Consider the following 15,735-nt stretch of genomic DNA (forward strand, 5'->3'; position numbering starts at 1 on the left):
ACCAGGAAGAAGCCATAAACGACCTGAAGAAACGGCGCTGCCTTCTCTTCATTAACGATGGGCTGACACAGAGTGAACACCGTCCCGTGGTCCGATCTAAAACCTGTCAGAAACAGCTCATCCAGCTTGTTATCGGCACACGGTCAAAGCCGGCGTCTGCGAGCATGCGGGGAACTTCAACATCTGTGAAGGCACCATTAATGCTGAGCAATATGTGCAGCTTTTTGAACAATGCGCTGGCATCCACAGATCTTTATTAGGGAAGGCATTGCTTATTCCAGTAAGACAAAGACACGACAGCAGCACGGCACTGTAGGAAAACTGTCCGGCTGCTAAACCGACCACCAGCAGTCCACACCTGTACCAGCTGCAGGATTGTGAAACAAAAAAAATGCAACAAAGGAGACCTGAACTACAAGAATGGGAGGCATGTGGCTTTTAAGCAACTGTTAAAAGCCATGTTAAGGGAAGCCAGAGATTGCTTATCAAGGAAAATAACTGATGATTTATTGGTGTGTTGATCGTGAAGACCAGACAGCTCTGAAGGAGTGCGACCTGTTGGTCAGGGATTGTAGGAAGGAGCACGGTCCAGTTCGGAGTCCATGTTCTGCCTGGTTTTTTGGGGCCTTGGTCACTAAATCCAGGAGTCTGGCCGTGTTTACGTTGGTGAACATGTGGATGATGATGTCTGTTTAAACTGGTCCTGAACTGGGCTGAACTCAGCCTGCTGGTGGCGTTTACAGAAGAGTTTGGCTGGTTGATGCTGGGGTGCTGAAGTGTAGGTGGGGTGGACAGAATAGCAGGAACAGACTCATACGAGCCCGCTGTTGCTGCTGTGAGTTCTGTGTTGCTGAACTCTGAACAGCGTGATTTGTATGTTCGTTGTGCTCCTCCGATTTCCTGGTTTGATGTGCTGAATTTAAATGGAGCCGAAGCCGCGGCCGTTCTGCTGCAAATCAGCACCGAACTGATCTGGTTCTGGAGCAGAGAGGGACTGAGACGTGGTTCAGTTCTTACTGAGAGTGTTTGTGATAACAGGATCAGAGCTGCTGTGATCTTCTGCGTTTGTGTTTTAGTGTGAGGGCAAAGAGAGGACACACACACAAACACACACGCGCGCACGGGGGAGAGTTGGTGATGAAAAGCTGCAGCTGCAGACCACAGCTGGTTTGGTTTATATTCTGTGCTGCAGACAAAGAGATGCAAATACAGGATTTAAATATTCAGCAGAGAGAGAGGGATGCTGTGTGTGTGTGTGTGTGTGTGTTCAGTGTAAATGATGGTGAGCATCTTCTGTGCATTTGATGTGTTAATCTCTCTCATCTTTAAACGTTCAGTTTGTTGTTGACTCGTTTGGCTTATGAGCGGCTCTCTGTTTACATCATGTTTACATCATGTTTACATCATGTTTACACGGTGTTAGCGGTGAACGTGGGATCCTGATCCTTTGGCCTGAAGTCCGGATCTGTTTCTTCTGGTTCTTCAAAAACCACTCTGTGGGTGAGTGAAGCTCCACAGTTGCGAGCAGCAGCAGAATCTGGAGGACGGATCCTGGAGCCTGGAGCAAATTCAGCATACTCAGGATATCTTTTCCTTGTCTGGCTTCACTTAGCCTGACATCAGAATGAGCAGTTGCAGAAACGTGGTTATCAGCTGGATAAGTCAACTCAGGATTTATCAGTCTAACGATCAGCATCTTCACAATCACAAACATGGGCGGGTCTGCTGACTGCAGAGTGACACATTTTAAAAATGAAGAGCAAACTATAATCTTAGAAAAATATGAAGATGAGCAGTGTGTGAGAGGATGGTTAGTTACATCATAATATGGTGCTTAAATAAAGGCATCCTTATAATTTTATTCATTCAGCTGCAGCAAGTGAAGAATTTTATCAGTAGAATTCAGACCTGTAATAATAAGTTGGAATAAGTTGGAAAGTTTCTGGAAAGACAAAAGCTGTAGACCATCTCTTTAGAACCGCCTCCTACTTGAGCACCGAGAACTGTGGGAGCTTCGAGGAATCGTGGCACTACTTTACAGAGAACTGAACCACCAACCTTCGTAACAGTGAAAACCCAGGGTTAAACCTGCTTCACACTCCTCTGGGGCCAGATGCATTAAACTGTGTAGATTCATGATTAAAGATGCACAAAGGCAGAAATCTGTGCATTTTTTGTCAGACTTTTCCGGGCTTCCGTCTGCCTGGTCCTCCTCTTGTAAATTTTGGAGCGTCACGCATGTTCACGAGCCTCATTCCCACTTTCATCTTTAGCCGTGAATGGCTGCGGATACTCTCTTATTTCACTGATTGCATTTAGGTCAGCAGCAAAGAAGAAGCACATTTCACTGGACATAAAACTGACGTTCGACCAACCGAAGTCAGTTTAATTACAGATATTAAGTCTGTTTCAGAGGAAGGATCAGGGTTAGAAAGCAAATCTGAGCCATATTCTTTTTATTAATTATAATTGTGAATGTAGCAGTGTTGTTTTTCATTGTTGACTCTACATTGGCTGTAGGTGTGAGTGTGAATGTTGTCTGTCTCTCTGCGTTAGCCCTGCGACAGATTGGTGACCTGTCCAGGGTGGACCCTACCTCTCACCCTAAGGCAGATGGGATAGGTTCCAGGCCTCCCACGACCCTGAATTGGATAAGTGGAAGAAAATGGATGAATGGTATTCCATTGTAGTTCTGTATTTTCACCCAGCTGATGTGGGTTGACTGTAGTTTTGCATTTTTAGTGTATTATGACGACGATAATACAAGAATAAAAACGGTAGGGAGAAGGGCTGGAAACGGTGCTGCACAGAGAGTTTATAGCTCTGTACTGCTGATTAAAATCTAATATACTACAATGACGTTTTTCACTGATACATTTGTGTACACACAACATTTGTGACTTCTTAAAGTCTCGTTGTTTTGGGTTAAAGTTGGTGGTTTTTACTCTGAGGCGCGTTAAAGGAGTGCTGATGGAGGCTGTGCTGGTTCAGAGAGATCGGGGCAGACTGGAAACAGATTGGCCTCAGCAGGCTGTTCTCAGATCAGCTGTTCAGACCTGCATCACCTGAGGGGGGGGAGGGGCGTGAGAGTGACACCTCCCCTCCCCCAAAACACACAGTGACAACAAGGTCAAAGACCAGGCTCTGTGTGTGTGTGTGTGTGTGTGTGTGTGTGTGTGTGTGTGTGTGTGTGAGACTCTAAAACAGATCTGATTGGTGGTGAAAGCTGCTGCAGCTGGAAGCAAACCTCCTGTGACGACACACAACAAAACACTGAAATACGACAACAGTAAAGTGTGCGCGCGTGTGTGTGCGTGTGTGTGTATGTGTGTCGCAGCACAAACACATGCTGGAGAATCAGAGCGACAAAAGCACTCAGTCAGAACTTCTGCAGCTCCTGCAGCCGTCTCTGCGCCTTCACGCCATCGCAGCAGCGCATCAGGATGCGAGGAGGCCGACGAGCTGAGGCTGAATCCGATCGATCGAGCGAGCCGCTGATGGATGAAGGGAGAAGCTGCGGGTCTGAACTCGACTCAGCAGGACTCAGGAATGTAGGAGGTGGAGGAGGGGGGAGACGGAGAGGAGGGGGGAGACCATTTGGCAGAACATTTGGTGTCAGAAAACACCATCAGTGAGCTCGGCCTCATCTCCACACTTGTTTGGTTTTCCCCGTGGGTGGAACCTGGTACTTTATCTGTTACCTGCCACTGACCGCTGAGCAGTCGGACACAACATGCTGCAGCTTTTTTCCAGTGTTTCTATCAGTGCATCTGTGCTGCAGAGGCAGCTTTCACCATTTACCTCCTTCACAATTTCCTCTCTAATTTCATACAAATAAATAGCTGAGCAGTCTAATCAGCTGCCTCTCCACTAGTCTCCATTCCTGTGTTCAAACTCAGTCACCTTTGTCTCTGCAGCTGGCGACACACTCGGTGAGATCGGTGTAGTCAGAGCAGCAGATGACTTCATGTTTCATGAAAGTCTTTCACAAGTGGGTACAGGTACCAAAATTGGCGCACACACCCATGTTTCATAATAGCTGCCAACTCAGGCAGGAAAATGTCTCCTAGAGCTGCCCGTTTTCAGTGATCTTAGTGTCACACTGTACATGTTTGACCATGTACCTAATAACGTTTTTCTTTTTTGTAATAGTAGAGGCTGTAATTTTGTTTCCGCTCCATCTCTTGATGGACTGCTGGCACTCGTCACTGCGTGCCTGACTCACCTGTGGCTCCAAGAAGCAGTCTGAAGACACTGAAATAACTTCAGTATTCGTACATTGTCGAAAAAAATTCCTTTACTGTTTGATGGGCTTTTATTGGTATTTTAATGTGAAAATACCGACTGTGAGGAAAAACACTACTCGTCAGTGAAGGTCTGTTTCAGCCAGTTTGCTTCACACGTGATTCAGTCAGTGGAAACGCTCAGTTTACAGCTTTGATGAGCCACAACATCAAAGATAATGTTGTTGTTGTTGTTTCTAGGGCTGATTTACAATACATCTATGCAAAGCAGTACATCGGTAATGTGCTTATACTTTAAATCGCAACAGTTTTTTTTTAGTTAAAAATTAACCCAAGAGGCTCAAAAAAAGTTTTTAAGTTGTAAAATTGGCTTCACCAAAAATATAGAAATCAAGACTAAATCCACTGAAACTGATTCTCCCTACGCTAACTTTGTGTCTCCATGCTACCACTCACCACTGAAGGAAGCTGCCCAGACAAACGGGCCTTCTGAGCATCTGCTGCGATCTTTCTTTCACCATTTTAACATCTGTGAGGGAACCTGTGACGGTGCTACGAGCTCCATCCCTCTGATCCTCACCTTCTCTAAACAACCGCCAACTTTAGTGTGAAGCTTCATCCTTTGCTGCTGGATACAGTGGAGCGAATCACACCAGTGTGTCCAACCAGTTCAGCTGTTCCCAGTCAGTCAGTCCCCCCTCCCCCCAATTTCCCCCTTTTTCATCACTCATTTCCTTCTTCCTGTTTCCTGTTGGGCTCCACTTCCTGTTCTCAGGGCTGTGTTGTCGGAGGACATCTCGTTCTCCTCCAGTTGGAGGGTAAAGGTGCTCAGAAGTTTCAGACTCCTTGTTGTGTTGTTTTCTTCAAGGCCGTCGGCCTCTGTTGTACTGGAACATTTTCAGGATGGAAAGGGACTTCGTGTTGTGGTTTCTTGAGATTTTCTTTGGTAATAAATCCATTTTGGGAGGGAAAATTATATGAGATGAGAGTCTTTGGACAGATGTATATGTATGCGCTGCAGGTGAAGCTACCTGTTGCTCTGAGTCTTGATTTGCTTGTTATAACAGATGCTCAAAAGAAAAGATAATTAATAATTATGCAGGTAGACATTGCAAGTCTTGAGAGATGCTGCACGTGCACACCTTTTGTCCTGTAAACGCTTCAGGAGACGTGAGAGGGGTCGCGTCTGTCGTGTGGATTCTCAGAGATCCATGAACTGATTTGTACGTGTTGCTCTGGAACCCCCTCAGGCTGATGTTCACTCTCCCACTGACACCAGCTAAAAATGACTTTGTTTAACCCTCTTTGGGCTTTTGAACTAATTACCTTTAAATATAGTTACACTGTCACCAGTCAGTGTTCCACATGATGAAGCATGTGGTTAGTTTATAATGAACTGCTGCTGAATGATGGATTAAAACCAGAGGAGCAGCTGGAGATGGTTACATTTTAAATTTAAAAATTTTAGAAAGGCAAAAGTTCATAAAACAAGATAATTAAGAGTTTTTCCACCTCGTTCATTTCTGTTTCCATCGTGCTGTGACTTAGACGTCGCTGCGACATGCTGACGTCCTGAATGTGCTGATGACCTCATAAACTGATGTTTCTCAGTTTCTAACATCTGCTCCCAGCCAATCACAAGGCAGGATATTACTTAAGTTCTATTGTATGTTTTCAAAAGTCCATATTTAATATGAATATTTTGGCAAACAGACATGCAGAGGACACGAGTTTCAAGTGGTCACCTGACCAAGTTTTCACTGTAAATGGACTTTATGCATTTGTCTCTGTTTTGGCAACAGACTGACTGATAAACCTTCTCATGTGTATGTGTGTGTGTGTGTGTGTGTGTGTGTGTGTGTGTGTGTGTGTGTGTCTGTCTGTCTGTCTGTCTGTGTGTCTGTCTTTTGTCTGAGGCGTGTCAGTACTCGCTGTTCTCTCCACATTTTTCCTTTAAACCCAGTAAATCTGGAGCTGGCTCTCTCTGTCTGCAGCTCTGCAGCTCCAGCACACAAACATGCATGTTTAATCACGAAGAAGCTTTGCAAGAAAATACTTCATTGTTTCAGATCCATTTCAGTTATATCTCTGCTCATATCCTGCATTTGATCCCAGATCAGAGACCAACCAACACAGACTGAATCCTCTAACCTGAGGGATCTTCAGAGCTCTGCTTTGTCCAAGCTGTTAAAACCTATGAGTCACCTTTAGTATCTGGGATATTTAATCATCAACATGAACTCACACTATTTGTAGATTTCCTTTGTGCAAACTCTCACTAAAGCACCAAATGTGACTGTTTTAGTCTCCATTAAATGCAACATTTGCTCCTGTTTGTTTGGTAAAACTGCAGGGAAACAGCAAGCTTTTTAAGAATAAAACAGTAGACTGCATTTATGTGAGGTGTGAATTTTCTGTCTGTGTTTTGCAGTCAAACAGAACAGGGTCTGTACTGTTTTTACCTGCGCTCAAAGTTTCTTTGCAAGTGAAATAAACCTGTGATTAAAATGTGAATCCAAACGTTTTGTTGGTGTTTGGACTAAATCAGGTGGGCGAGATCAGTGCTTCTCTATTGGCTGCTGAAGGCTTGGAAACATCTACAAATGAGCCAAATTCACAGATGAACATCAGACAAATTTGTGAGAACCAGGTCAGGATATTTTCCACAGTGTCCCTATGGGTGCAACACACAGGCACACTTACCTGCTAATTAGTGTTAATAAAACGCTAGAATTTCACTCACCAAAACTGGAGCACAAACCTCTTGATGGTTTTAAAAAATAAAAATCCTCCCTCTGCAGTTATTATGAAGGGTGAAACTGTCCATAGAGGCCAAAACAATTTTTCATGCCAGCTTGTTAACATGCTTTTTAATGCTGTGAAGTTGGATAATTTAACATGGGAGTCTATGGGGAGTGACTCACTTTTGCAGCCAGCATCAAGTGGCCACTAGAGGAACTGCAGTTTTTGGTGTTTCTGCACTGGCTACACTTTTCAGCCCCGTTTGCTGCTGCTTGAGTTTAACGTGTTATTTATTTGGATTTGAAGTGATGATGTCATATTGTTGATGTCTCATATATAAATAAACAACAGCAGAGGGGTTGCATCAGGAAGGGTATCTGGGGTGGAAAATCTGACTTCCTGACTGGTCCTCACTCCGCTGTCTTCTTCTTGTGCTTTTCTTCTCCTTTCAGGTCAGGAGCTCTGAAGATTATTTGCCTCCCCCTACAGACACGTTTTGGAACTGCAGCTTTACCACCAGCTAACAGCTAACCGAGCGGCCTCCTAGTTAGTGATCCAGTCCTGTGGTTGGTGCTCTGACTGCTGGATGGCCACAGGAGTGAACTACTGGAACTCTTATGAACCCAACTGCAAGGTGAGAAACACCTGCAGTGGAAGCTTCTGATTGGCTAACTAATCAAAACTTCATGCTGTCCTCGTCTTCATTAATTAGTCAGTACTTGTTTGTCAGTGTTATCAGGACTGGAGCTGGTCCTCAATTTACTAGTTTGCTGTTAACTTTCATTTGTGATGACAACGTGTTGCAGGTGAGTGAGAGTGTGTGGGGAGGTGAACAGGAGTCGAGTAGTGAGGAAGGAGGCGGAGAGGTCATATGGGACGCACAAGCCATGGAGGTCAAAGGTCAACTCATCTCAGCACCTGGTGAGAATAAAGGCTGACATGTGGTGATGCTGCAGTCTAGAGTGTGTCTGTTTTCTGTCTCTTACTTGCTTGTTGCCTGTGTATGTGCAGACCCTCTCACCTGTCCGGACAGGAAGCAGAGGGAGCGAATGGTGGAGCTGCAGGAGAGGAGGCGGAGCCTGCAGGCACTGCTTAGCAGTCGATTGGCTGAGCTGAGACGCATCTGTCTGCAGGAGGCTGTAAGTGATGTCATAATAAGAAATGAAAACATGACTGAACTGACAGTCTGTCCCCAACCCTAACCCAAGTCCTCTTACCTCTGCAATTAGTCCTCTTTTGCTATTCCCCAGCCCGCTGCAGTGAGTCTTCAGACCCCTGCAACTAATTCTCAACAAGTCCCCAAACCTTTGCAGCTTGTCCTCCTTCCTCTGCAACTAGTCTTCTTTACCCCTCCAACTAGTTATTCCCCATACCTCTGCAACTATTCCTCTCCATGTGGTCTCCAGACCTCTTCAGCTGGTACTTGTACCCCTGCGGCTGCTGCTCTTACCTCTCCAACTAGTCTTCTCCATCCAGTCCCCAGACCTCTGATTACTTCAGCCTACTCTGTCTGTCAAGATGCACCTTAGTTTTTACTTTAACGTCAGTTGCTATGGACCAAAGCACCTGTCAAATAGATGCAAGTTGGGTTTTCCTGTGTTTTCATTGGCCAGGAGTTGACAGGTGCGGTGCCCAGTGATTTCCCCCTGGAGGCAGGGGAGAAGCCCCCCTGTGTTCGTAGGAGAGCTGGGACATCCCGCCAGGGAAACAGGAAGTGTCGAGTAGAGGTGAGGAGCTGTGATTTGACTCTAAATAGTTTTATCACATTATTGTGCCTCTGTGTGTGTTGATGTATCCAGATAAGTGCTGTCTGCCAGTGGGTGTGTGTTTGTTGTTGCTGACCTTTTTCTGCCTGCTGATCTGCAAATTTCACCTTTGTGTGTGTGTTAGGTTATCAAGTAATTTTCACTGAAGGGGAAAAAGTTTCAAACTGAGGCAGTCTGTTTGTATATCTGTGTGTGTGCATTTGTATTTGTATGTTTGTGTGACCTTTGCGTGTTTCTTCAGGAGGAAGACCCTCAGCGTTCGAAGCCGAAGAAAACTTTATTCAGTGGCGCTCTGAGGAAACACAGCGACTCTGAACACGGCGCACACACCCAGACGCACACACACCACGGCAAGAGGACTGTCCACAGAGGCTGCCACACAGGTAACACACACAGAGTTAACACACTCAGGTGACACACAGAGCATCCTGTTTCTGCTGCCATATTCACCTGGCACACATTTATGATACAGATGGGACCTGATCTGTCCTGTTGTTCACTAGAGAAGCTCATCCAAAAAACACCATATTTCTGAGGGTTACACAAGGAAACTGTTGTTGTGAGCTGGTGCTGTATATTGAAATAGTGTCGTCCTCAAGTTGAGGGGTCTTCAGATGTCGTTGCCATGTCACGTTTTAAAGGTCCAATCAAAAATGTCCGTAACTGTACCTCCAGAAACCAAAACCCTGATCAAAGTTTGGCTACTATCTCCTTCAAAGTACTCACCTTGTGCAATGATACGCTGCGCCCGCTCCGCCTGACACGTCGGGAACTCTCACTGAAAGTTTCATAATGTCAGCACATCACACACCAACTGCAGCGCATGACGGCAGGCCATGAACCTGAATTTGGTTTGCATCAAATTACCTCCCTTAGACACCGCAGGACATTATCAAGCAAGCAGTTTTAATTTCTGCAGCGCACCTTACTGATCTCTGCAAATAGTTCTTAGACCTCTAAAATTAGTTCTTAGACCTACAAAATGTGTACTTAGATTTCTGCAACTACTCTTCTTACCTCTCCAGCTAGTGTTATTACCTCTGCAAATAGTCCTCATATCTCAGAAACAAGAAAAACACATTACTGAAACTCACATTTAAACGTATGTTTCTGGCTGATGTTTAAAAATCGACATGATTGGCAGATGGTAGAGGTTCTGACAGCCTCAAAAACTCAATGACTTTATCATCAGATCTTGCACGTTTTTATTTGACTCCCTTATGTAATATTAGTGCAGCGAGTAAAACCCTGCAATCAGCTCCACTCAAAGGCTTCACTCTCAGCCGAGTCACAGCACAACCAATCGGGTTCCTGAACGCCGCCCTCTTGGAGGGTCTTCAAAGGACTAAAGACGCAGAAGGCGCAGCCCGTACAGTAGATGGGGTGGCCTGAAAACTTTCCATTCATAGATACACATACATACACATGGAGACACACACAGAAACACAAAGCTGGCAGAAAATGAGAGGCCATTGTTTCAGGAAGATGAGGAAACCAGCATCTTCCTGCTTTTATTCTTACCCTGTTTCTGTGTGTGTGTGTGTGTGTGTGTGTGTGTTTCCAGATGACACAGTGAGGTCAGAGAGCAGCTCGACATCAGACTCAACAGGACACGACAATGGTAACAAAAACACACGCGCGGCCTTCTTTCTGTATGAGAGCTATCACATAAAGCTCACCTTTGACCTGCTCTCACTCTGAAGCTCACGGAGATCCTCGCAAAGATAGAAGTACAAAAACATGCTCTGTAAAAGTGGTACTGCAGCTGCAGCGCCCCCAGTTGGCTGACAGCAGGAATAGCATCTAGATTTGCTGCAGAGCTGTTGGCAATGAATGGCAGCACAGGCTGGTTTGATTATGTAGCATTATGATTATTTTTAACACGTTTTTCCTTCCTGTCACTTTCTAATCTGTATATTTTTGTGTCAAAGTATATTTTGCATACTAGACAGACAGGAGAGCACCGGACAGGTTTCCTGTTTCCTGTTGAGGAAGAGAAGATTGTCGTTCTGGGTTTTTCACAGCAGGGCTCTCTCGGGGAATTTAATGCCCATTCTGTGTGACTTCAGCTAATTATTGTATCTATTTTCTAATACACAGTTTATAGATCTTTTAAAGGTCATGCCTGTTTAGGAATGTGATGTTTGGTGAATTTTGACTTCCCTCGTACACTGTTCTCACTAAATCAATGTCCTTAAATTATGAAACCTGCTTTTTTATGTGTGCGTTACGTTTTACAGGCTTTTTGAGGATATAGTTGACATCATTTTTGTTGTGTACAGTTACCATGGTTACAGCTGTCTACATCCTGACTGAAATATCATCAATCATCAGACAGTCAGACTGATTTATCTAGTTGATCTAGTCAACCACATTTGTTTCTCAGACTTAAAGCAGGCATGTCTCTCTTACAGGAAGTGATGGATCAAACTACCAAAATAAGAGCAGATCTGGACAAACTTTGCTGTTCTCAGTTGGCATTAGGGAGCTTTTATAACTTGAACTGAGCTACAGATTTAAATTAAAATCTATATTTATAACACTTTTTTGATGATTTTGATTTAATTTATGATTATTTTATCAGACCCACTAAAATACAGTCGCTGTCATCCCAGCAAAACTAAGTCTCTGTCTGTGTCTGTGTAACAGACGACGGTGTGTCTCAGTGTCGCCCCCCGCTGGTTTCTTCTGGGTCTCCAGTGGAGGTCTTCTACCAGAACAGAACCAGGAGGAACTCCCTGCACAACAGGTACGGCTTGGAGCATGTCCACATTAAAATCCACAAGCGCTGTGTTTTTGTTCTTAGTTTCAGCCTCTATTCAGACTAAAGCTGTTCCATCAGGCTGAATGAAGGTGAAAATGTCGTACTTAATAAGTGGTGGCTATAGCACTGTGTTTCACTGTACCAGAAGAGAAGGAAATGGAGAATGTCTTGTGAGACAGTCAATGAATAGAAATTAATGGAGCTTAAAGACTAAAAAATGATTTGCAGCTGCTTTTAGAATGATTTTAGTTTTCATAAGTACAGTGCTGATGATGTGACCAAGCATAAAATAAAACTTGGCTTTTAATTTTTGCTGCAGGAGAGCCAATAAAGTATCATCATCATCTCACTCTTTAAAAACCGTTGATGGCACCTATTTCCAAAGGATAACCACGTGTTAGAAGTGTAGATAAACTGCATATTAAAGAAAAACTCTAGTTTACTTTATTGAGCTACATCTTCATAGCGTCTCATTCGGTCTGAACTATTGTGCCAGCGCGCCCCCCCCCAGGAAGTTTTGGTGACAAATATCTGCTGTGACGTTAGCTGTGCAGCGGACCCCTGAAGCAGCTTGCTGACTAAAAGCGCTGTGACTGTGCTAATCTATTAGCACTCATAAAGCTAACAGTAAGGATGATAAACAAGCTTTCTGAATCTTCTTCAGTTGCCTGTAAGCTCATAATTGGAGCTTTAATGTTCTCTTTTCACGCCAAAGTCTGCAGATGTTTTTTAGATGCTGCTGGACTCGCTTCACCTTTCTGTTTTCTACTGCTTGATGTTTTGTGTTCAGTGTCAGGTGAGGTCAGCCGTCCCGACACGCTGAAAATATTTCCTTGTCTCTTTCAGAACCGAACACCCAGAGACCCAGAAGCCCCTCCCTCTGCCTCCCTCCCATCCTCCGCCGCCTCCCCCTCGTTCTCAGGACTCCTCCTCCTCCGGCCCCTCTGACCCTGGAGCAGGAGGGGAGGGAGGAGTCAGGGCTAACGCAGCTCGTCGTAGTAACAGCTCCGATGGCCTCCTGGACCGCATCACCCCCCCGGAGGATGAGGTGGGGGCGCAGCAGGGGGGATTGTGGGTAAACGGCCTGCCGGGGTCCAGAGGAACAAACACTGCCGGAGCGTATTGGAACTCCGAGATGCTGACAGACGGACGGACGCGGGCCAATAATGGAGTCAGTGACGGGAGAGGGAGAGGGGGAGGTGCAGGGCGAGGGAGAGGAGGAAGAGGAGACAGAGGAGGAAGAGGAGGGGGATACAGCGATGTCCTGCTGGACTACGTCTGGGGAAAACAACAGCAGCTGCAGAGACAGCATTCACAGCCCCACAGGCAGCCAGTCACATCGCAGCAACAGCTGGTCTACAATGGCTACTCCCAGCAGCCATCGGGAGCCCCGCCCACCTACCGCGCACCCCAAGGTGACCAGCGGCGGGTCACGGTAACCCGCACCAAATCCTGCGGTCCGTTCCTCCCGGTGCAGCAGAGCCAACCTGATGCCCACAATCCTCCTCTGGTCGCCATTCAGCCCGACCCACACCCACACCTGCTGCCACCCCGACCGCCTCAGCTGCCCCCCAATCAGGACTCCCAACTGGAGGAGGCCACCAGGAGCCTCCACAAGGCCCTCGCTCTGGAAGGTGAGTGTTGTTACCCTTTAACTGCTCTGCAGTTTCTTCCTGGACCATCTGGGGCCCCATTAGCTCGCAGCTCAGCTTCTCTTACCTCCTGATGTTTTTTAAATGAGAATCTGTGAAGATCAAATGTGTTGAATGTTTCATGGTGTGGAGAAAAAAAACTGGGTCAGTGCAGCAGAAAGTGTGTCTATTGGTGAACTGCAGTGAGGAAGTGATGCCACCTGGTGTAAGTCAGACAGGATAACACAAGCATGTTTGATTCATTCATCCATCCATCCATCCATTTTCTATTCTACCGCTTATCCAGGTTCGGGTCACAGGGGCAGCGGTCTAAAGCTTCCCTCACCCCGGCCGCCTCTTCCAGCTTATTCAGTGGAGACATCAAGGCTCCTGGTGGCCAGCCGAAATATATAATCTCTCCAGTGAGTCCTGGGTCTTCCCAGGGTCTCTTACCGGTAGAACATGCCTGAACCACCTCACCTAGGAGGTGTTCAGGAGGCATCCTAGGCATGCTTTCAATGTGGAGGAGCAATGGCTCTACTCTGAGTCCCTCTCAAATAACCAAGGTCCTATCTCTAGGGGACCAGCCGCCCCTCGAAGGAAACTAAAGCTCGTGACCTTAGGTGAGGATGGGGACGTAGACTGACTGGTAAATTGACAGCTTCACTTTTACACTCAGCTCTCTCTTCACCACAACAGATCGTACAGCCGTCCCAATCCCACTGTCAATCTCACGCTTCACTCTCCCATCACTAGTGAGCAAGACCCTGAGATACTTAAGCTCCTCCACTTGGGGCGGCAACTCACCCCAGAATTGGAGTGGGTACTCCACCCTTTTCCGGCTGAGAACCGTGATCTTGGAGGTGCTGATTCTCATTCCCGCCTCTTCACACTCATCTGCGAGCTGCAAGCTGGAGGCCACCACCTGATGTTTCATTCAGACTTAAAAGCTGAAGATGTAATTTATCTACACTGTGTCGGGCTGAGTCCAGGTTGCAAATACGGCTTTATGGGAAAACCGCTCTCGCTCGATCTGTGACCTCAGTAAACGCTTACCTGCTAGATTTATGATTTTAAAGACGAGGATCAACAAAAGGATCAGGTTAAAGCTTCAACCCCCTAATGGAGCCTACCTAACCAATGGGACATATAACAGTAACTTCCTCCATTTTTTGCATTCAATATAACGGCACAATCTTCAGTACACAGAACATGCTGTGGTTACAAAGAGTCTTTAAACTGTATCTTCTGTTGTTAAAGGCTGTCGGAGGCTCACAAAAAGGACAGAAGTTGCTAAGATAGACGATTCTAGTGCAATAAAAAGACTTTCCAGCTGGATTAAAGTCAGAAACATGCTCTCGGTGTAGATCAGGGATCCTCACATCCAGGCCTCGAGAGCTGGTGTCCTGCAGGTTTTAGATGTGTCCCTGATCCAACACACCTGAATCAAATGGCTGAATTACCTCCTCAGTATGCAGTCAAGTTCTCCAGAGTCCTGCTAATGACTTCATTATTTGACTCAGGTGTGTTGAAGCAGAGACACATCTAAAACCTGCAGGACAGGGGCTCTCGAGGCCTGGATGTGAGGATCCTTGGTGTGGATGCATGATTGGAGCGTGAGCACAGAGCAGAAACTGGTCATCATTTCTCATCCACGATCTGTTGATGTGTGATTGACAGGTCTGAGAGACTGGTACCTAAGGAACACCTTAGGCTCCTCCCACCAGAACCAGGCCAATGGGAAGGTGACCACAGGGGCCAACAGTAAGGTGAACGGAGGGGTCAAAAGTCAGGCAGGGGGAGGTGGAGCTCTGCAGCGCAGACGGACGACACACGGTGTCATTCAGCAGTCGACCTATCAGACGGAGACAAATCATCATCATCACGCTGCGCCGCATCACAAGCACACGCTGCCGCATTCAGCCACGTTCCACGGTCACCCGCTGCACGGCAGGTAGGAGTCACCTGACCACCCGCCTCTATACTCAGGAGGGGAATCTGGTTGTTTGACACAGTTTAAGATGTAAACACGTCTGGATTAAAAGTAGAAAATCTCCATTTTTTTTTTGTTTCCTTCAGTTTTAGCCTTCGCTTTAAAAGCCGGAGCTTCTAATTCGTCTTTGATCTCAGCAGGTTCGTTATTCCAAACGCGGCAGTAAAAGCTATTCCCGTTGAAGCTTAGATCTTCCAACATGACTATCCTCAGGCTCGATGATAGCAAAGCATAAATTAGTCAAAACCTTTTCACCAGAGAGCACTTTTCCTCAGCTCTGAGCCTCGATGTTACCGCTCTGCTGCCACCTGCTGCTCACCGCGGCTGATCTGAACCCCGAAGATCTCTCTGCTCAACACTAATGCTTATTTTGAAGCTTTTAAAGGGATATTAACAAAATATAACAAACATGTGAAAACAACAAGCAAGTAAAATAATCAATCAGTGCAGTGAGTCTGGTGGCTCCCAAACGAGCACAAAAACAGCTTCAAAATGGCCTAAAAAGTCATTTTAATGGGAAGTTAAGTCATGAACTGTAGTAAATAAAATTGTTTTGCTGCTGTCCCTGTCCACAGCACTACACAGCTGTAGGTCA

General features: G+C 46.0%; 1 protein-coding gene across 1 annotated transcript in view; it reads left to right on the top strand.

The window, feature by feature from the left end:
* The window catches only part of ccdc120a (coiled-coil domain containing 120a), a 42,387-nt gene that overhangs the window by 21,031 nt on the left and 5,621 nt on the right, over positions 1-15,735 (top strand). The window contains exons 2-10 of the mRNA XM_030734696.1: positions 7,439-7,620; positions 7,793-7,907; positions 7,998-8,125; positions 8,600-8,713; positions 8,994-9,135; positions 10,317-10,373; positions 11,402-11,501; positions 12,363-13,150; positions 14,828-15,101. Of these exons, the coding sequence (XP_030590556.1) occupies positions 7,573-7,620; positions 7,793-7,907; positions 7,998-8,125; positions 8,600-8,713; positions 8,994-9,135; positions 10,317-10,373; positions 11,402-11,501; positions 12,363-13,150; positions 14,828-15,101 (1,766 nt within the window). The 5' untranslated portion in view covers positions 7,439-7,572. The remainder of the gene's footprint in view (positions 1-7,438; positions 7,621-7,792; positions 7,908-7,997; positions 8,126-8,599; positions 8,714-8,993; positions 9,136-10,316; positions 10,374-11,401; positions 11,502-12,362; positions 13,151-14,827; positions 15,102-15,735) is intronic.

The sequence above is a fragment of the Archocentrus centrarchus genome, chromosome 7 (assembly GCF_007364275.1).
Source record: "Archocentrus centrarchus isolate MPI-CPG fArcCen1 chromosome 7, fArcCen1, whole genome shotgun sequence".
Classification (NCBI taxonomy): domain Eukaryota; kingdom Metazoa; phylum Chordata; class Actinopteri; order Cichliformes; family Cichlidae; genus Archocentrus; species Archocentrus centrarchus.